General features: G+C 45.9%; 1 protein-coding gene across 1 annotated transcript in view; it reads right to left on the bottom strand.

Annotated features, from left to right (window-relative positions):
* HEG1 (heart development protein with EGF like domains 1) overlaps nt 1–23,191 on the bottom strand; it is an 83,663-nt gene that overhangs the window by 53,535 nt on the left and 6,937 nt on the right. Inside the window, exons 2-4 of the mRNA XM_070788759.1 lie at nt 8,096–8,383; nt 6,101–6,400; nt 134–487 (exon numbers count right to left, since the gene is read on the bottom strand). Of these exons, the coding sequence (XP_070644860.1) occupies nt 134–487; nt 6,101–6,400; nt 8,096–8,383 (942 nt within the window). The remainder of the gene's footprint in view (nt 1–133; nt 488–6,100; nt 6,401–8,095; nt 8,384–23,191) is intronic.

Raw genomic sequence — 23,191 nt, forward strand, 5'->3', positions numbered from 1 at the left:
TAGTGTTATCCAAGAAAACAGCTGTTTTCTTTTTTTTTTTTTTAAGATTACAAATGGTCTTGAAGTGACCCCTTGAAAAAATTCAACAATTTTTAAATGTCCATAATAGATCAAATAGAGATTGAAGACTTACTTGGAGAATCATTTTGCCAAAATTCCCTTGAGATGTTGGAAGATGTAGGACCAAATGCAATTTCTGTGGACAGCTCTGTGAATGCCCCATTCCCTGGGCTCCCGAATACTCCACTGCTTCTTCTCAACTCTGCCTCCGACGGGGAAGAATGGACTGATGATGAAGTTATGGCAATTTCAGAGTCCTCGGGGAAATGTTCTGTCTCATTCAGAGGTCGCAGACTGGTGGCTGAAGACTGGGGCGTCCTTTGGACACTGTTGGGGAACGTGGTGGCAACATGGACACTCTCTGTCCCACTCACCGAGGAGCTGTGGACAGCAGTAGAGTTGTTTAAATCCTCTGTACTTCCAGAAGCTAGAACGGAAGAAAATATGCTTTAAGACTAGCCAGGGTATATCTGGATACAAATGATGGTAATTACATTTTGGTAGGTGAATATATGTAATATGGATCTAATAGATAAACACACCTAACTCATTCTCCCTCTTTTCACAGAGCTAAGTGAAGAAGCATGAGATCCTTCACTGAGCACAGAGAAAGCTTCAGATCAAGCTAAGAGGAAGACAGCAGAAAGCCTCTAGACCCGATTTGCGTCAGTCTATATAGAAGAAGCTAAAAACTTCTGTTCTTGAGTCCACCTTATAACCTATATAGGACAGACCACTGTGACACAGTCTGTGTTTTGTTTTGTTTTAGCCACGTAAGCCTTTTGTTCAAATGCTATTATAGATTAAAGCCTATACCTAAAACTGCATAAAAGTGGGTGCATTACAGGGGACCGTGTCCCCAGCGAGGAGGCCTTGGGCTCTGCATCCACAGTCGGGACAATGGTGGCCTAGAACAGTCATTCCCAGCCTTGCCGCCAGCGACAGTTCTTTATTACTTGCCACCTCAGGGCCATTGTAAAACTGACATTTCAAAAGACTATTAACCAAGCTGCATTTATTAAGTAGCAGAGCTTCTAATCAGCAGGAGATACTCATCATTACCCCACTGATTTGATTTAATTCCACCCAAAAGCAACAGGCTCCATCCCTGGAGTTAACCTCATGAAGCTTTGGAGACTGGCTCACACAGTACTCCAGCGGGTCCCAAGGACTCCAGGTTGGGAACAGCATTTCTGATGAAATGGATGGCAGACACTGGAACAGTTGTCAAGAGCCTCAAGAGCTGAGTAACACACCATTGGTCAAAGTGGACAGTCTGCTCTACAGAAGTACAGTGGCTTGCTGGTGGTTCCCTTCCACAAAGAACTTTCCAAAGGACACCCTGAGAAATGACCTCCAGAAGGGTGCACTGAAAGCCTCATGCCAAACAGGAATAAACTGCAGGGAAGCCTGGTGAGTGGGCAAGAAGACCCAGAGGCAAGAAGGAAGAGCGCTTTTTTTCTCTTTTTAAGCCAAATTTTTTAAAAAGTACTGTCTATACCTATAAAATGAAAAGCTTCAAACTGTTAATTATGACCCAGGAAAGGAAAAAAAATAAAGTCCTCATTATAAACGTTTCTTTGAAGACCAGTCCAACATGCAGTCCTAACAAAAGCACAGATAAAAGTTAAACATACACATAGAGGGCGAGCACAGGAAACAAAAAGGCTCCTTCTACTTTCGTACCAAACCACAGAACCAGGTATACCTAGAACACAGGCTGTGGCTCTGGCTGCTGGACCTTGAGGGAGACAAGGAAGACGCAGGCAATCCATAAAACCAGTAACTAAATCAAAGGAAGAGAGAGACCTGGAAACAAAAACAGTTGCCGCCTATAGCCATCCCTACTTAAGACCAAAAACAAATGGACCTGGGGTTTTTGAGCACAAGCCATCCATTCTCCTTGCTTAACCCTGAAATAAGCCTTTCTCTGCTACAAACTAACAAAAAAGGTTCAGTATTTAAAAAAAAAAAAAAAACAAAAACAAAGCACAACACAGACATGTCCCAAATCCTCACTCACCTACTTCGCTTCTTGGGCCTAACTTCGTTAGAGTCACCATCTATATCCACCAATTACAGCCCCATCGGACTGCTGAGTGCTCCTTCAAAACACTTCTATTCCCAGTAAATTGCATTATTTCATCGACTCAGTGCACAGTGACGGTTTTATTGGACTCAGCCTGAATACCTGTCCAGCAAAGCAAATGGCCTCAGAAATACAACCGTAAACATCACAACCGCTGAAAGTCACAAAAGGAAAACGGCTAGGTTTTCCCTGACCCTGAGCTCCACGGAACACTGTTTCACCATTTCATTATCATCAGTATTACAAGCTGCCTTTTCAACCAATAACAATGTGCCATACTTTACGTAGACCTCCAGATTGTGCTGCCTAAGACTTTATTTGTATAATCCCATTCAGTCCTCACAGCAAAGCTACTAAGCAGTGTGAATACTTCTGCAGAGTTGGTGCTTCTTAACAAAAGGAGAAAAGGCTTGGTCAAACTAATCTACAGTCACCACTTATGTTACCAAATGCGCACCTGCTGAATACATCTAGGGGGAAATGTGCTATGTTTATAATCAGCAGAACAGCACTGCTGATTATTTAATAATTGCCCTTCCTTGCTCATTTTCTACCCTTGAAGCAGCCATTCAAAAATGAGAAGACCATCCATTTGGGAGCAGAAAAAGCTAATTCCCTAATATTTATAATAAAGGGTGAAAAGAACACCTGTTCTTCTGGGGAAAGAACACGGGTCCCTCTCCCATTACAACACAGTGTACTGGAGCCTCGGGCACATGTTACGATGCTTGCCCTCGACTTGGCTGTGACCCAGAACTTGCCAAAAATCTTGCTGAAGCAGCTGATATTTGGCAAGGGTATTGCTAAATCTACAACCTTCTGAGTTATTTATATTCTCTTCCTCTACCAAGTGAAATCACCACAGAGCAATTTACCTGGACCATATCAGCTCAGCTGCCCACAGAAACACTTTCATGAGTTGAGATCCATTACTACACCCTCTGCTCCTATTTAGTATATATAGAAAACATCACCTTTTAAAGAACATTAGCACAATTTCCACAAAACAGCAATTGAAGGCATTGTCTATTATGATCCTCAATATTCGTTACATAAAATTCCTCTTAGAAGGTACTGCCCCCAAAACACTGAAGCCTATGGATGAAATTGTATTACTCACTTTATCTGACAATATATCATACCCAACCCAGTTTCCCTCTGTGCCCTGGTTTCCAGGAAGCTCGGTACTAAATTTAGTGCTCAACTGTAGCCACTCTCACATAGTTCAACATACACATATCTCTTTTCACCTTTAAAAGAGAACTTTTTTCCCTATTAGTTGCTTTGCTTACTTTTCCCCCTAATTATCAAATAGCACATGGTCATTCGAGAAAATATAAAAAGTAGAGAAGGAAAAAAAAAGGAGGAAGCAAAAAATTTCAAATGGCTTCCGATCTCTTTTTTTAAAATCTGAGTTAGCTGTCTAGGCCTATACTTGATTTAATGCATATATTTATTAGCATGTAATTTATTTTTGAAAGCAGGCAACTCCTGGCTACCCAAGCCTCAGAAAGGCTATGTTGTGTGTACATCTGTGTGCAGCAGAATGAGAAGTGAAGGAGTCACAGAATACAAAGGCTGATGTGTCTGGAATAACAGATGCTGGAACTAGAAGGATCTTCAGGATCAGCTGGTCTAATCCCTTCATGTTTCGAATAAGGACCCCCATCCTCCCCAGGCCCTAGTGAGCAGCATCAGTCCTCTGACTGATCCAAGTGCCAGGACTTTCACAGGGTCACATTCACTAGTGACAAAGCAGCCAAGTGTCACAAAGTACACGCCCCCGCCACACTCCCTCTTGGCTTCGATTCCCCTCGGAGAGGCCAGCTGGGTTGGGTGACTCCCAGTCTGTGTCTGCCAAGTCCTGCTGGCTTTCTCAGCACTCTTGCCTGCATGCCTAGAACTCCTAGATCCCACAGTCAGGAAATCTACATCTCAAAATTCGGGTTTCAGGGGAGGTAGAAGATACACTAGAGCTCTGGTTAGCAGGTTAGCAGGGACCAGCCCAGCACTCAGAATAACGCAGAGCTCTGGGACTTCCCTGGCAGTCCAGTGGTTAGGAGTCTGCCTTGCAAGGCAGGGGATGCAGGTTCAATCCCTGGTCAGGGCACAGAGATCCCATATGCTGAGGGGCAACTAAGCCCATGTGCCACAGCTAGAGAAGCCCACACACTACAAGGAAGACCCAGCATAGCCAAAACACAAAATAAACAAAAATAATAAAGCAGAGCTTCATCTCCACATGGCTTCAGGCCCTTGTTCATGTCCCCTGTACATCCCTGCAGCAGGATGGGGCTAGCAGGCTAGATCCAGATGGCTGGCAGTCACATCCTGAATGCCTGGGTCTCCCTGCATTGAACAGCACCCCAAGTCCCCTCCAGTATCTAAGAGCGAGGTGGACTCTACCTGGAATAGAACAACTGGTTCACTAAGAAGGAAGAGCAATGCTCAGCAAAGGATTTAAGGAAGAGGAACGATACGGTAGACCACTTCAAAAATCAAAAGTATAAGGTTCTAAAAGGATGAAGGAATTGGAGGGCTAAATATTTTTCTGAAAGTATAGATGACTACAGTCAAAGCCAGTCGTTGGAAACATAGACTGATTTTCAAATATACCACAATAAATATACCACAGCAGTGGGTTGAATTTAAAGTATAAATATTAAATGACCCTGACCAGAGTCAAGTTTAGCCTCCTAGAAAATGTTTCCTTTCCATCGTTTCGTAAAGTGGTTCTTAAACCACCGAACCACAGGACTTTGAAGCTGGAAAGGATCGTAGCTTTTATCCAATCTAACCAACGTTTAAGAATAATTTTAAAAGCAATCCCCTAAAAATATGAATCATAAATTATACACATACCCAGTTGGCAGGAAACTATATAGAGTATATGAAAGGGGAATGGGCTGCTTTCAATAGGTATTCCAGAGAGGATCTCCGTTTTCACTTTGATGACATAAACTGGAACCCCTAGTCCTGTAAAGTATTTCTAATATCCTCTGAAATGGCAACTTCTGAAGCTCCCAAGGATACTTCCCGCCCTCCGGCCCTGCTCCCCATGGCACGCAGATGGAAACACACGTAGTGCGCACAGGCTCCGAATGAAATCTCACAGAAGAGAAACGCTGGGCAGTTTCCAGCACTGGCCTGTGGCTGGATGTACCCTGTAACATTTGGCACATGCTCATCCCCTTCCTCGTCAACTGCACCTCACTGTGGGGCAGAGGAACCTAAGAGAAGTAACAGACACAATCTGTGTCCTCAGAGGATTACAGTGCAGCTGGGTAGAAGGTGAAGATGGATAAGGATAAGCTAGTGTGACCTGGTGCATGGCTCAGAGGGTTCATGAAAGGCTCAGTGGAGGTGGGACACCTACATGGAGACTTAACTGATGGCCAGGGGTTGGAACACAAAGGGCCCGGGGATCCACCACTGCAACCTTGCAAACACCTGCCTGTATGGGTTTTCTTGAAATGATGCCCAGAGAAAACTGTCTGTTATCTTTGCCATTGAAAGAAACATTTTTGCAATAATGAGGAAATACAAATATAACTCTCTGTCGAATGGCACAATGTTCACCATTTTATTCACCCTGGAACTGGTCTCTTAGGCAAGAACACACACCGCCACACTCAGTCTTGGTTGTGTGTGTATGTGTGTATGTGGGGGAAAGGGGAAAAAGCAGGGCCTGGTGGAGAGAAAGGTCTAGAGCAGCTACTGGACCAACTATTATTTTCTTCCTTATACAAGTAAAGAAAACACATTTTAAAAATGAACTCAGCACCGAGATAAATTGTGCAGGTTGTACTTTTAACCCCCAATACTTTGCCCTGGTGCTTAAAGTCTTTTTCCTTAGCCCCTGTGATGAGTATGTAACTGGCTGGACATTCAGGGCCATTTATTTCTATTCTACATGACTTCAGAGGGTGAAGCTGGGACAGAAGCACTCACATGAGGGATGGTCAGAAGGAGGGGAGTAAGCCGATGTCCTGGAGAGAGGCGGCCAGGAGGGCTCTGGTCCTGAGGAACTTCTCTGCCTGGGGAGTGCTGTCTCTTCTCCCCCCTCCACAGCAGGGAGAGAGGACTGGCTCAAAACTGAAGTGGCAGCCATTTGGGTGTGCACAGTCACTTCTTCGGGGAGCCCCTGTGCCCCCGCCGGGGAACCCCAGGATGTTCCACTCTCCATGTAAAGAGGGGCAGTTCTTGCTTCTGACCCTGAACTGCTGGATGGCGGGTGACGCTTTCCCAAGGCTGAAAGTAGACAGAGACAATTAACATTCCACCAGCAGACTTCCAAATGTCTGAACCATCTTTGAGTGAGCTCACCTCTGACCTCTATAAAACAGACACGAGAAGAAATTAGGAGCAACTGTTCATTCTTTGAAAAATTTCCTCCTGAAGCAGAGACCACAGACTCACACAAAGGCTGTTTTCAGATCTCACAAACAAAGACTCTGCATTTTATGGTAAAATTATCAACAAAGGAGCACAAAGAAGCTAAATATCAGATGACATGGAACCAGAGGTCGGTTTTGGATCATGACACATCACTCACATTCCACAAAGCTGGTCCCAGAATTTACTTAAATTTAACATAAAATTTCCACGATCTGAATGACCAACAAACCCAGGCAGCATCACATACAGTTTCTAAGCTCTATATCCACCATTCACAAATGGAATGTAAAATTCTGCCCTACATACCCTTTACAGAATTGAGTCCCCCAATCAGACCTCCCATCACTGGGGTGGGATGGGTCATCTTTGATGGTTTCAGCCTCTTCCTTTAGGTCATCACCAAAGCGTATCAGTTTTCCTTTGTGAAGAGTCTTTACTGATTCTTTCCTCTCCATCCCCAAAGCCACCAGACCATACGTTAACACCAGGCTATACATTAGCACCTGGTATCTGGCTTTCTGTGTCTGCTTGGGTGCTCTCCGGGCTCCAGGTTACTTCTGCTCCATCTCCCACCCCAGACATCGTCTACCCATCTGCCAGATGCACCTGCCCAAATTCACTTTAATCATGTGACTGCCTTGTTCAAAAATCTTCAGTGACATTCCCCATCACACCAAATCAAAACTGCTTGGTTTTCAAAGTGTTGGCTAATTGTGCCTAACCCCACCCACACGACTGTCCTACCCGCTGCTCCTCTCCTGTGTGTGTGACTTACATCCTCCCCATCCACAAAGGGCCACATTCTCTTCCTTACTCTGTACCTTCGCTCACATGACCCCGGGCATTGCACTCCTCAGCCACCCCTCCCACCTTGCTCAGATACACAGGCTTCGGCTCAAATCTCAGCTCTGAAACCCGTTAACTGTCTGACCTGCACACATTGGACTGATGGATTTCTCTAGCTTCAGTTTCCAAATTCCTAAAATGAGAGCAATGTGACCTTATCACTTGCTGTGAGAATAGACAGAGGAGATATGTTGGTGCTGAGTGGGTATCTAGTCGGTGCTAGCTTTCTTTGTCTTCGCTTCTTCAATCAAATCTTGCTCATCCAGCCTGAGCCCCTTATTGAAATCCTTTGCTAAAAATGGCAAAACAGTTTGTGCTATACAGACTGGCACAAGAACAACCATCTGAGCTACATCAACACAAACAACACAGCCCAGCAGTCCACCAGACCTGGTACCTAGGAGATGGCTGAGTGTGGCAGGACCGCCAATATGGTGTGGATTTGGTATGGCCGTGGAATGTAGATTCCACAGGATTGGTCAGGCCACTCAGCAAATCTGCACCCTCCCCTGGTCTATACTTACAACTCAATTAACCACAATGAGCCACAGGTGGAGCCTAAGGAACAGTGTGGTCCTCTCTGTCCCAGGACCCTTGGCTGAGCATCATGACTCAGGATGGGGGAAGGCAGAGATCATCAGATATTTGGTTTCCCAGGACTGGATATTCATGCACGAAATAGTGTCATTAGCATAAACTCACCTAAGGTGCTGCTCTGAGAAGTCAGAGTCGTTGTTCTTCCAGGCCCATAGTGGGGAACGGTGAACTCTGTTCTCCCTGAAGAGTCATTTATTCCTCTAGCAGCTGCTGTTTCAGTTTGTAAGGTGATGTTTTCTGGAGCATCCAAAGAAGGATGGATCTTCCTGGGGGTCTGCACCATGACACCCTCTTTGGAGACCACTGTTGAAAAGTCCACTTGATTCTGATCAAAGGTAATGTTTTCTATTTGGGGTTCAGTGTTGCTTTCTAGCCAGTGGTTTTTTACAACAGCTGAAACAAGAGGAAAACAAATCAGTGAGAACTTATTGCCTTCTAAAAAGAGCACTAAACCTTCAGAAAACATACGTAAGCACATACATCAATGGAGAAGTGGGTTCAAGGAGAATAACTTCACCTTTCTTTTTCTCCAACAGTAATTATTCTTGCAATCCAGGGGAAGAAATTAGAAAGCAACAATATTATACAGGATTAAATTTTACAATAAACAGAATAAGTGATGAAGATCGATAGAAAGAGACCAATTTGAAGTTATTGCTGACCACATAGCTTCTTGAAAAACCCATTTTTATGTTCCCATTTGGGAATGATATTTTTCTTTCTGCTTAGGATTGAGGTTGGTGTTGAGAAAGCTTTGCAGGGATGAATGAAGTCACTTCTATCCATATGAGTCAGACAAAAATGGCCAACCATTGGACCAGCAAATGTTGCAGGCAGAACCTACAGTTCAACTCAAAATATAACACACACACACACACACCAAAGGAGCAAGTTATCTTCTAGATCAGCCCTGTCCAAGAGGTATATAAAGTAAGCCACAAATGCAAGCCACATAAGTAACTTTAAAACTTACAGTAGTGCATTTTTAAAAGAAATGGGTGAAAATAATTTTAACAAATATTTTATTTACTCCAACATATTCAAAATAATACTTCAATACGTAACTGATATAAAACTATTGAGATATTTTGCATTCTTTTTTCAGAATTAAACCTTTAAAGTCCAGAGAGTAATTTGCCAGCCACACTTCAAGGGCACAATAGCCACATGAGGCCATATAGACAGTGCAATTCTAGAGCAGAGGTTTTCGACATTGTCCCCACTCTGATCCACTCCTACCTGAAGCAATGACGCACAGACTGGAGTTGGAGGGGTGCTGATTATAAATTCTTCCATAAAGAGATTCTGATGACCTTTCCTAAGGGAATCATTTCCTCCCCAACCCCCTTGAGAATTACTTTTTCCATGCTTCCTATTCTGTTTCCTGTAAGTGATAATTAACAGAAGCTTCCTAAGGAGGAGGGCGTTTCCTAGGCATCTGAGCTCCCCTGGGGCCCAGCCCCAGACAGGCAAGGTCCACACTCAGCTAGAAATGGGATGTGGAGTGGTGTTTCCAGGGCAGCCACCAAGTACATAAGTTCAACGTGCGACTCTAGGGTTATGGACAGCAGTGAGCAACCCACACAGCATGTAACCTTTGTTCTTCCTCTCTGAGCTGCAAAGGCCAGCTGACCTCCCAAGAGGAGGGAAAGGATCTGAAGATGCCCTCCCTACCCTCTTGGTCATCTTGGCACAATGAGATAAGTTATTCTCAAAAGAAGCCAGAAAAAAGTGATTGTCAGGAGGCAGAAGGGACTTTAAAACCCTTGCTCCAAAACTGGTAAGCCATGAGCAAAGAGAAGGAAATGAAGTTAGTTCTATTTACAGCCTGAAGACGAGTGTGAGGCTTGGCCAATGGTCAGAATGGCTGAGCCTCTGGAAGCAGCAACGTCTCCTTTAGGGAGCAAGAGATGGGTGCCCCACGATCCAATCAGCTCAAGGAATTCCAGTCTTCAAACGGAAGAGAATGGCCACGTGAAGACAGGACATGGCTATCACTGAACCATGCTGTCTCCCTGGAGGGTTGACTAAAAACAGAAGGCAGGAAAAATGCACACTATAAACAAAACTAAAAGGTAGACTATTGTCCTGCAGTATCCCGAATAACCCTGCCGCTAACAACAACTAAAAACGCTGAATAAAATGTTTTCTAAAGAATACTTATAAACGCATTGCTGAGTTAGCAAGCAAATCTAGTGAGGTCAAAAATGAACCGAGAGCTGAAATTCAGAGAGGTGAGCTAAACTCCAAAGCTGGCAGCTGCTCTGGGGCACCTGCTCATCATTTGTGACCTTGATCTTCTGTCCTGGTGGCCACAGGGATGCAGGAGATCGGAGGGAGCCTGAGAGAAAACTCCTATATGAAGTCGAGACCAGGGCTATACCTTGGGTGTAAGGCAAGTAGAAACAAACCTGCCCTGCCAAAGAGGACAGCACTAAATCTGGCCCCTCAATCTTGGTTTCAGGTGAAAGAAAAATAACAACTCACCCAAGAATTGATAACCATAAAGCTAGCCCTTATGTGGGTGTGCAGCACATACAACACCTGTGTGGTCTAAACCTCAAGCCACGGGTATATTTAAAAGTGATCCTACAGAGATATGATGCTAAGTGAAGTAAGTCAGGCAGAGAAAGACAAATATCATATGATATCACTCATAGCCTGAGTTTTCTCTCAGGCTCCCTCCTATCTCCTGCATCCCTGTAGCCATCAGGACAGAAGTTCAAGGTCACAAATGATGAGCAGGTGCCCCAGAGCAGCTGCCAGCTTCGGAGTTAGCTCACCTCTCTGAATTCCAATTTTTAAAATTGGAATTATTTGATGATACAATGATACAAATGAACTTATTCACAAAACAGCCTTACAGATATCAGAAGCAAACTTACAGTTACCAAAGGGGAAATATAGTGGGAAGGGATAAATCACACTACTACAAATAAGACAGGCAACCGACAAGAACACATTGTATAGTACAGGGAACTCTACTCAATATTCTGTGATAACCTATAGGAGAAAATAATCCAATAAAGAATGAACATTTGCGTAACTGAATCACTTTGCTCTATACCTGAAACTAACAACATTGTAAATCAACTATACACCAAAGAAAATTATTACAAATATGTTTTTAAAAGTGGTCCTGAACCTTGTGAATATACTAGAAGCCACTGAATTATATATAGGCATACCTCATTTTATTGTAATTCACAGATACTGCATTTTTTTTTTTACAAATTCAAAGTCTGTGGTAATCCTGTGTCAATCAAGTCTATTGGTACCAAAAGCATTATTTTTAACTAAAATATGTACATTGTGCTTTTTAGACATAATGCTGTTGTACACTTAACAGACTACAGTATATTTTAAACACAACTTTTAAATGCACTGGGAAACCAAAAATTCCATGTGACTTGCTTTATTGTGATATTCACTTTATTGCAGTGGTCTGGAATTAAACCCACAATATCTCGGAGGTATGCCTGTACTTTAAAATGCTGAATTCTATGGTATGTAAATTATATCACAAACCACACACACACACACTGTTAATGGGGAGGAAAAAGTGGTGCTGATACACAGTGTCTCTGAGTACTAGGGAGGAACAAATGCGAATGATCTGTAGGTGAACATACCTTCCCCTTATTTTTTTATTTAAAATTGGATAAAATCCTATTATATAAAATTGGATAAAATCCTAAGGAATAAGAAATCACAGTAAAAAAAAAAATCACAAAATAAACAAGAAAAAGGCATTTGTGGGCAAAAGTCAGCAAACTAGACAAGAAAGACTTCAACTACTGGAATTATCAGACAAAGAATGTAAGTATTTAAAACTCCATGAAGATAAATAAGAAAAAATTGAAAATGAGAGAAAAAGACTATAAATGATGGCTTAAAATTGAAAGACATCTGCATGGAAACTCTAGGAATGAAAAAATAATAATTAAAATTAGGAAACTCAACAGCAGATTAGATACAGCTGAAAACAGAATTAAGAATTACAAGACAGATGACAAGAGAATGCTGAGATGACATGAAGAGACAGAAAATATGAAAAAGAGATGAAGAAACAAGAAGATACAGTGAGAAAGTACAATATATATCTAACTGGAGTTCTAGGAGGGGAAATGAGAAAAAAGAAAAATAGTAATATTCAAAAAGGTAATGGCTAAGAATTTTCCAGAACTGATAAAAAGTATATGTCTTCAGACTAAGGAAGTCAAATGAATCCTTAGGAAGCTAAATAAAAAGAAATATAAGCCCATATCACAGAGAAAGGGCAGAAAAATCACAAACACTAGGTCTTAAAAACAACCAGGAGGAAAAAATGACAAAGCAGCTACAGAAGATGATAATTCAAATAATAGTTGATTTCTCAATAGCAACAATGGGAGCCATTGTGGATAAATATTTTTAATGTGCTGAGAGAGAAAAAACTAGAATTGTATACTCAACAGAATTATATTTGAAAACTGTCTTGAAACTATCTTTCAAAACAGAAACATTCTCAGTCAGATTTGGGTTAATCAACTACATCCACTAAACGAAATGATGGAGAATTTATTTCAAGTAGCAGAAAAAGCAATTTTAGGTGAAAGCTATAAGGTACAAGAAATAATGAGCAAAGCAAATGGTAAATATGTGCGTAAAACCTAAGAAGCACTGAATTTATAAAACAGCAATTTCTCACTGGTCGGATTAAGAAGACAAGACAGAGTAAACATAACATAAGTCAGGGGGGACGATCAGAATCATGTTGTGCAGGAGAAAGGTAACTAAGCTGTGTCAAAATGCATTTTAAAGCTGACCCTAAAGAGTAAAACTGGTAGAGCTTGGAATGATATAAAATTTCCACCAAGAGAAATCAATGATTGTAGCCTAAAACCAAAACCAAAAAAAAAAAAAAAAAAAATCAATAAACAGGGACATAAGCATGCTACTTAGAGATATGGATATAATTCCTTAAAAAATCAGTTAAAAGGGCTGAAAGTGGGAAGCAGAAAATGATAATGGTAGGAGTGGTCAGTGTTTTTTATAATAGCCATGTAAAACATACTCAATCTTTAAACCACGCAGAAGTTTGATAAAAATAAAAATAAAATTTTATAAAACAAGCCCCTGATGTCCCTGGCCTGGGATTCCCAAAGAACAGTATCCCACTGCCCCCCGCTTAACTCTGGAGGTATCTCTACTCCTTTTATTGCATATGAACTATTTCTCAGAAAAGGGATTCACTAACCACGTAGTGGGGGCAGGCAGAGCCCAGCCCACCCTCTCTGCTATTCAAGGTCTTGATTGTGATCGTTAAGTGCTTTGCACCATTCCAGGCTCTATCTCAGGAAAAGTAACGAGTCAAGTGCTAAAATATTTACTGAAGTCCAAGGACAACTTCTTACAGAAGCCCTGGGTTGTTCAGGGTTCCTGTGGCTAAATTTTGCCTGAGGTGTGCTCCTTATTTAGCGCAGGTGTAAAAACCTCAGTGGGAGAGCGATTCAGAGTAAAGTGAACAGGACTCTACAGGAACCCACCACATGCAGGGGCAGGTATCCAGAAAGCTGCTCTTCTTGGTGGAGAAGAGGAATCCGAGAAAGAAAGAAGGTATGCCTCAGGCCGCGGAGCCTGGGCCAGCCAGCCAGTGAGCAGAAGAGGCTTGCCCCACCAGATGCACGGGCGCAGCCTCTGGGTGGGAAGGGGCGCCCCGAGGCGCAGGGGGGCTGGCACTCCTCACCTCACCCATCCCTCTCCATGGCGGGGTCAGAGGTGATTACTCAAACCCCACTCACATCCTGTGGCAACTGAGCCACACGACCAGCCTCATAGTAGAGTTTAGATGGTCATTTCCCAGCTGTCTCTGGAATTGGAAATTAGCATCCTTCCCTCTGTGCTCAGCTCCTGGTGTCGGGCCATCACTTTCCCTTGTACCATGAATGGAGATTACATTAACAAGAGAGCTTTACTGCTTTGCCTGTTTTATTTTTTTCCCAAGTTGACAACTTCCACTTCTGTAATGTCTTAATGTTCCAAAACATCTGTTTGTGGACCAGGATCATCAGGGGTGCTAGCACTGCCTGGGAGTAGCATTTCCTAATTAGCAGCTGCTACAGAGTCAACTCCTCACCCCCCAGCCCCCTGATTTGAGGGTTTTTGGCTCGCACTGTTCCTGAGCAGCAGAGTGGGTGTGTGTGGAGACCCTGCCGTGTCATCCACAGAGGCAATTTCCTCCAGGCGGCCCGGCCACCCCCGCCCCCGAGGCACCACCTACTGCTGCGGCCGCCCCAAGTCAAGTGTTGCCGGCTACACCCTCTGCTTCTGGGGCACAGAGTTGAAGCACAAGTGCTTTATGTTCGTTTCCCACCATTTAGATTCAGATCTCATGCCACGGTGCTAAGTGTTTTCACCTGTGTTATCTCACTCAACACACGTGACAGCTGGTCAAGCGGGTGTCATGGCACATGAGGGAGACTAAGGAGTAAAGTTGATTGTTCAAGGTCACAGCTCAATAGCAGAGGGAAAACAGTCAACGCAGGTCTCCTTCCATCACACCTCAGCCTATTCGGTGACACTGGGCCTTCGAGGCACTAACCAACGAGCAGGGCCAGAGGAAGTCTCACCGGCCTCCAACCTGTAGCCTTAAGCCCAGCTGCACTCCCTGCTTCTAAGAGCAGCAAGACAGTGCCTATCACGTGGGCTCTGGCATCAGACAGACTTGGCCTGGCAGCAGCTGCGTGTTATTAGCTGGAAGACTGAACAAGAGGACATCTAAATTAGCTTCTAACTCAGAGATGAACTTCACGGGTAACGAAAAGGATGGTAACAAAGAAGGAGTAGTGGTGAGATGGAGGATGAATTTATAAGAGAAGAAAAGCCCTTTTTCAAAATATGAAGTCTGGGATGATGTTATGACTTCCAGGTGGAAATGTATGACAGGCAGTTAAGATGTGGGACGGGTGATCAGGAGGAAGGGCAGAGGGGCGGCAGGTGAAGGGGAAGGCAGGGAAAGGACTGAACTGAGGGGAGAACTAGAACTGGGTGGGAGGAGAGCCAGTGAAAGAGACACAGATGACAAGGGAAGGACAGGATGACACTGAAAGCAGGAGTCAGGAAGGCAGTGTGTGCAGAGATATAGCAGACAGAGGCCACAGTCAGCAGGGCTGCAAAAAGGCCAGAGAGAGTCAACCGAAGTTCCCAGGACTTTGCTGAGTGATGCTTGGAAGATGGAAGGTGAAGGTCAGATGGCTAGGGGTTAAAGCTCCCCAGGGAGAGGCTCTGGGAGGTCAATAAGACACTGAGTCCTGACCACAGTCAGCTGTGGGATTCCCCGTTCCTGCCCCCTTTTTTGGGATCCTCAGCCTGGGGAACGCTCTTCAGAGTGCTGCGGAGCTGGGTGCCTGGATCTGCACAGTCGTATGTGCCGACGTGGCTTCTTAAAACTCTGATGGCAGTTTCTTTGTAATTTTCAAAGACTTTCCTAAAACTCAATTGCTCACACAGGGAGGGAAGAAATGAGACTTTAAAAGAGAGAGACTGTGAGCCCCTTCTCTTTTTAATTCCTTGGGCTGGAAACCACAAGAGGAGGAGGACATTGTTCACAAGAACTTTAAGGGAGAAGGAAACTAGGCTCCTATTCTCAGAGATGTTATCAAGAAATCTCACACATTCACAATCTGCAAAGTACTTTTTATGGGATAACTTTGGGGGAGGGGGCTAAATTATCCTATTAGATCCTGACAGAGTGCAGTAGCATAGGAATTCTTACCCCATTTTACAGAAGAAAAGACTGAGGCTCAGTATTGGGGTCACTTGCCCAGAATAACCCAGACAGTACGTGGCAGAGTGGAGACTAGAGGTCAGCTCTTTCATTCCAGCGTCTTTCCTAATGAACGCACCTACGTGAACACCAGTCAGGACTGAGAGAAGCTCAGCCAGCTCTTCCCAGACTATGTAGTGTATGGTGCGTGACCTGTTTCACTAGCTAGCACCCAAGGGCTGTTATTTGTTCTGGGAAGTTGGGAATTTGGCTGTGTGGTCTTTGGTGCCCTTATCCCTCTTCAGAGGTGATCTCTGTCCTCAGGGACCCCAGCAACCAACTACTCTGGCCCTCACATGACGGGACTGAGGCCCAAGAGGAGCGGTAACAGTTCCAAATCCACAATTCAGTCAGTGGCATTTATGAGTTTTAAAAATATGTTTACTTTCACACTCAATAGGATAGAGATTATCCAAACAAAATGAAAAACAAGAAGTTTTAGCAAGGATACGAAGACATTGGGACCCTTGGTGCTTTGCTGGAGGGAATAGAAAAGGGTGTAGCTACTGTGGAAAATGGTTTGGTGATTCCTCAAAAATGGAGACATATAATTATCATACGATCTGGCAATCCCACTGCTAGGCATCTATACAAAAGAACCGAAAGCAGGGAATCAAGATGCCAGATACGTGTACACCCATGTTCCCAGCAGCGTTATTCACAGTAGCCAGAATGTGGAAGCAGACCAAGTGCCCGTCATCAGGTAGACGGATAAACGAATGTGGTGCACGCGTACGACAGTATATTACTCAGCCTCACAAGGGACGGAAACTCTGAAACACGGTACACGGTGGTGAGACCTGAAAACATCATGGTAAGTGAAATGAGCCAAACTCAAAACGACAAATACTACATAATTCTGCTGCTTTGTGGTACCTAGAACAGACAAAGTCATACAGACAGAAAGCAGAATAGAGGTTAGTAGGGGCCGGAGGGAGGGAGGAATAGGATGAGTTTCTGTTTAGAAAATGAAAAAGTTCTGGGAATGAGTGGTGGTGATGGTTGTATACCACTGTGAATGTGATGAATGCCAACGAATGGTACACTTAACATGGTAAATTTTATACTACATATGGTGCGTGTGCTCACTCAGTCATGTCCGACTCTGCAACCCCATGGACTGTAGCCCACCAGGCTCCTCTGTCCATGGGATTCTCCAGGCAAGAATGCTGGAGTGAGGAGCCATTTCTTCTTCCAGGGGATCTTCCCGGCCTAGGGATCGAACCCACGTCTCCTGCGTCTCCTGCACTGGCAGGTGGATTCTTTACCACTGAGCCACTGGGAAGTCACATGACATATTTTTTCACAATAAAAAAATACATATGTTTACTGAGCTTCAACCACACACAAGACACTGGAATCTTGTGTCAAGGAGCTTCAAGAAAGCTGAACCATGGAAATAAATCCCTCTGATGCTGCTGAGATGGTGGCCCAGTGAGGCAGAGCGGGTGCTGGGGGAGTTTGGAAGGTGCGGAGCTAAGGCCAGAACCCCACCCTCCCTCCCCGGCTGCTGCCCCCTCCTCCAATCCCAGGCCTTCCACAGCAGGGCCCTGGTGGCCTCATGCCTGCACCCCAGGAATCCTCCAGATGAGGGGGATTTCAGGCCGGATGGCCAGTGGCGGGATACTCTGGAGCCGGCAGGAACCTTGGGGGCGTGGGGGGAGGGTGGCTGCAATCTCACCAGCAAGGCAGCCGCCTGCTCAGCTGGGCCACTCTGGGCAGTGTTTTGAAATGCTGCTGCGGATGTAATGATTCTGGGTGGAGGACGTTTAGGAGCCAAATGAGTTTGTGTGAACAAAAGACTCAGCTCTCAATCGGGACTGTCCAGGGCTCTCGGGGAGTTTCATTTCCTTCCTTGTTCTTACCCTGAAAGGAGCAGCCCCAAGAAAAACCATACACATTGAGAAGTGTTTGGACTCAAGATCCGATGATGTGATTTTTTAAAAAGATTCCCCTGGAAAGGCCTCCTGTCATGAGAAGCATGAACTTTACAAGGCACATTATTCTCCCCTCCCAGTGAAAGAGTCGGCTTTTGTCCAGCTGACCGTACTCCGGGGACAAAGGCAGGCCTGCGGGACTGACCGGGAGTCCGCCTGACCTGGAGCCCACCCGGGACTGGGATCAGGCTTCCAGAGAGGGAATCGCCCCTGAGGTGGCCTTGGGGGTGCTAAGGAAAGAGGCTGCCTATCCAGGCAGGAATGAAAGATGAAGGACCTTGGTGTGACCTCATGCTCCTTGCTTTAAAAATAATTCTATAGGTTTAAGGGGGGAACAAGACCTTTAGAAGGACAAAGGTCAGAAGATTCCCATTGATTATATAAGTAAACAAAAGGCTTTCTGCAGGGAGCCTGTATACCTTGTGCCTTGGTGTTCTTTGTCCCGCTTCACCCTCTGAAAAATAAACATGCACAGAGGAGCCGAAACGGAGGCTCCTTAGCAAAGATGCCGTTTTGAGAAAGAGGCAGAAGCAAGCGGCGCCTGGAGGTGAAGGTTCGGGGTGGGGAGCCGGCCTCCTTGCCTCCCACGTGTTCACTCTGACATTCGCTCACACCCAGAGAGGAAGCCTGGTGGCAGAGCTCCACCAAAGGAGGCCTGCCAGGTTAGCGAAACAATAAAGAGGCAAGGAAAACATCCTGGTTCCGAGGAGGAAGGGGGAGAGGCATGGGGAGGGGGCAGGAAGCCTGGGCGCTACCGGGGCGGCGGGCGAACTGAACCAGACGCCGGTGCCTTTACACAGTCTGCAGTCCCGTTACTCCACCGGCCTGAGAGAGGTGGTCAGGCCTCGGAGGAAACCAGAGAAGCATCATTTGTCTGGAAAGTTTACAGGTTAGAAAATGTACACATCAGACCCACGTTGAGGCCTGGACTGAAGAAGAGAAGAGGTGGTCGCCGCGGTCACTGCCTCTCATGGGACCAGGGTGGGGGGCTCGGCGTGGGCCCACTGGGAGCCCGCAGGGGCAAAGGGAAATCTATTTTGGGAGATGAATTAAAAGTTTACTAGCAGCCTTTTAAAATTAAGATTGAGAAACCTGACACTCGGTTCAAATATAAGCAACACTTGAAAAATCACCTGCCATAGCCAGTGAAGAACAAAGAAAACTAGAGGGAGAAGAAAGGAATGGGGCCGAAAAGAGAAATAAGACAAAGGGGAGAAATTTACAGAGGGAGGGAGAGATAAAGCTAGGGAGAATTTTTTTTAAAGAAGTCCACCGGAGTAGGGTAATTATTGGTTATTATTACAGCAGCCCAGATGAGGGGAGCACTAGCTTCCAGCAGGCACGTGCCAGCACTTCACAGGGACCGTCCCAGTTAATCCTCTTGGCAGCCCTGGGAGGTAGGCACCGTTAATATCCCTGTTTTCTGATAAAGACACTGAGGTGCAATGAGATAAGTAAACTGGCCAAGGTTACATGGCAAGTAGAAGCCCTGGACATCAACCCAGGTCTGTCCAACTCCAAAGAAAGACTGATCAAAACGATGGAAATAAAGAATGAAGGTTAGAAAAGGAAGAAGCAAAACAAAGACACCTGTGAATGGGAAAGCGGGAAAGGGCTGAGGCAGACCTCCGGCTTCCAGGACGCCCTCCAAGGGACCCGGGCTCCACACTGCAGCTTCACTGCCCAAGTGGGATGACACACCACAACAGCTCGGGTCGCCCACCATCAGAATGGAGTTATGTGAACTTAATTCCACCTGATTAACAAGTGATGGGATTCAGGAGGAGGAAGGAAGGAAGGGAGGAAGGAGGATGGGAGGAAAGAAGGGAGGGAAGAGTCCACAATGATTACCCGTGAGTGAGAAAAGGCAGCGAAACAAAGATGACGGGGGTTTTCAACGTGCATTGGAGAGATTAACAGGACCATTATCAGGCGAGGGGAGGCCAGGTCCAGGGGAGTGAAAGGGCGACCTGTCTGCATTTATGACTGCTATCTGAGGTGTTGGAAGTGAAGCAGGATAAACGTGTATGAATGTGTGAATGTCTGACTGCTGGCTGAAGGCATGGAACTGGGTTTCTACAGAGAAGACAGGTTGTATGGGAACCACCCCCTCAGTGAAAACAGGTGAAGCCCTGCTGTCTCCTCTCCAAGCCTTCCTTCCTGTCATCCTCCTACCTAGAATACCCCACTCTCTTGCCCTCGGCTTTCTGGCAAAATCTGACTCATTTCTCATGCCCAGCCCAGAGACTGCTACCTCCAGGAAGCCTTCCCAGAGACAACCTTCCCAGAGACAACTCCCTCCCTCAACACTACTGTTTCACTCTTTTATACAATTGTAACTTACATGATCCCATGTCTGTGTCCGCTGTGAGAGACTGTGGCTCACAGGAGATGCCCGATAAACGTTACTGCACTGAGTTGGAGGGAAAAGGCTGAGAGCAGGGCTGTGAGGGATATCCCATTTGGTGGGAGAGGCAGAGACGGGGAGAAGCTATTCAGCCAGTGCTAGCTTAGAGGATAGACAGAGGCTTGAAAAAGGCCACCGAGGTTTTCTAGAATGTTCTTCCTTCCTCTACCTCCTCTCCACCTTTCCCTTATCCTCCCACATCTACCTTCTCCATGGAGCCCTACCTCACTTAAGAGTAGTAACAATGTCCGATGTGTCCCCCTGAAGCATCAATGACTAACTCACATGCAGCACACACATTTACAAAGCTCATCCATGTGCATGGATCCACTTCACCCCCTACAACCACACTGTGCGGCAGACACAACTGGTGTTATCACCTCCGTTTTACAGATACGGACAACGGCTCAGAGACAAAAAGCCTTGCCCAAGGTCCCCGTAAGTTCATTATATTATGACTCATTACTTGATATGTCTACATTTAAACATGCTTTCACAGTCATAATTATATTTGCTTCTCCTCAAAAGCCTTGTCAGGGAAGCATTAATAGACATTATTATCTTCATTTTTAACCAAAGGACAGTAAGACCCAGAGACATTAGGTGTCTGCCCAGTGCCCCATACCTAGAAAGACCTAGAAAGTGAAGGGGTTAAGAGCAGAAGTTCTCTGACCCCGTCAGAGCACTTGAGCGACCCCTGGTATCTGTCTTTCCAGCCCTCCAAGCGGCTAGAGACAGCGGCACTCTATCACCGCAAGGCGTGACGATACTATAAATAATTCCTAGCAAACCACAAGAATTCACCTCCCCAGAGGCGGATCCCCTTCAAGGAGGTCCCATTGAGACCACACTTATTTCAACAGTGCTGTCACGGCTAGAGCTCTTTTCTAAAAATTCCCTAATTTTCAACAGAGCCTGCAGAATATTCTCTGGAGTTTCCTAGATAACAGTAATTTTTCATCCCTTGATAAAGGGGTTAGATTATTTTGGAAACAGACACAAATTCAAGGCCCATTCTAATATAAGAGATGGAGATAAGCTGAACCCATTTTGGATCTGGGAGAAGGTATAACTGCAGCCAGTTGCTTGCGCCCCACAAACCAGCTCTGAAGTGGCTCCCAACTCCTTCAAACACTTTGGAGGTGTGTGTCAGTAACGTCCAAAGGTTCTGACCTGAAGAAGAATGCTCACGGGCCACAGAGGCCCAACTACGACTACTTTCAAAGGCCTAATGTTTTGGAGTCAGGCACACCTTACATGCTGTTTTGTTGAATCCTAATCGCTTCATGTGTGTTAACCTGGTCTCCTCAGATGACTGTAAGCAAGGACTGTCGCACTGAGTTTTTCCAACTTCAAATCTTGCTCTTTCCTCTCTGCATCTGAAGCTAAGGATGGAGAGAGAGAGTTCTAGAAGACCACAGGAGAGAGTGGCAGGGGTCTAGGGTGAGAGAGAATCAGGTAACAGAGGTCCTTGGAAGGCACCTTGAACCTGGAGGTGAAGGTGGCCTTGCCACCAGTACAACGGTCAGTGTGAACAGGCCTAGGTTAGGGAGTGTCATCATGGCCGATATTTATAGAGCTCTCCTGCCCAGGCACTCGCATCTGCTCTCTAGGGGATCATGACACTCTATTCCCTGAGCAGGGGCCTATTAATAGCCCATTTGACAGATGAGAAACTGAAGGCACACAGAGGCTGAATACCACAGCAAGGCCCCACAGCTGGCCAGAGGCACTGTTAGGGTTGGGACTGAGTCTGTCTGACCTCCAAGCCGGCACCTCCCCAGGTCCATGACTGCAAAGCCCGCAAGGCTCTCATCCACACCCTGGCAAAAGATGATCCCAGAAAAAGTCTCACCCAGAGGGAGCGGTAGCCCCAGAGGTCAGAAGTAAAACTCATTCCCACGTTGAAGCTGGGGATGGGAAACAGTGGTTGTCAATACTGGCCTGACACTCGGTAATCACGAGTCAGGACCTCACCCAAAGAACAACATCCCACCAGATTACAACTGGGTGTCTCTCCTCCAGATTCTTGCTGCTCCTTCCTCCTGTGTGAGCCTCTGTTCAGACGCCCAGGATGGCGCAGGGCCAGCTGGAGAGCTTGACCTCGGCCTCTGCCCTCCTCTCATCACCCATCTTCCTCCCTGGTCTTCATCTCCCAACTTATCAAAGACATTAAGCAGAAACTTGTCAAACTTAACAAATCCATGTCCTTGCCTCCGGCAACCCAGCTCCTTCCCTGCCCAGAGATTGGGGGTGGCTCTTATTCAGGGTCTCCAATGGATTCAGAGCCTCCTCTCCAGCCCAGGAACTAAGAACACAGAGCCTTACCTGCTGCCTATACCATCTGACCTTAAGCTTTCCTCAGACACGCTTATGTGACAGAATAACAACATGACATTCAAGTACCCCAAACCAAAATACAGCTCAAAGGCGCATGTCCCTCTTGAGCAGCCTCTGGGGACCTGCCGGCTCCTGAAGAGATCTTACAAGAGGAGCCCTAGAGCATGCGGTGTGCGGGTGCTGCTGCGGTGGCACTGGGGCAGAGGGTGGCCTGAGGCCAGGCAGATGCTCCCTATGCCAGGGCCCACGCTGGGCACTAGGGAACAAACATGAGTAAAATCTGCACTTCCTCCCACAGAGCAGTAGCTCACGTGGGCTCACAAGTATGCATTCAGAGCCACTGGCTCCCCGCAGCGTATTCTCCACATCACTCCCCGGCTTAACACCCCTCCTGGCGCCTAGAAGACAGTCTGCCCTCCTCACCGCCCTCCCATGGCCCCACATGACCCGGGCCACTGTGGCCTCCCGTCTCTCCATCCCGAAACAGGCAGCAAGCTGCTTCTGGCCTTGGGGCCTTCGCACAGGCTGCTCCCTCTGCCTGCAAGGCAGGCGCCATTACAGCTGGAGACACCTGCGCCTCGTCTCCAGGACAGGAAGGGGCTGGGTGTGTACAAACAGTGATCTGGGGGTTAGGATGGGGAGTGGTGTGAGAAGCCGGAGAGCTGGTGGGGTCAGACCCGCGGATCTTGGGTTCTACCAGGGGGTGTAGA

This window comes from Bos indicus, chromosome 1, assembly GCF_029378745.1.
Source record: "Bos indicus isolate NIAB-ARS_2022 breed Sahiwal x Tharparkar chromosome 1, NIAB-ARS_B.indTharparkar_mat_pri_1.0, whole genome shotgun sequence".
NCBI classification, from domain to species: Eukaryota; Metazoa; Chordata; class Mammalia; order Artiodactyla; family Bovidae; genus Bos; species Bos indicus.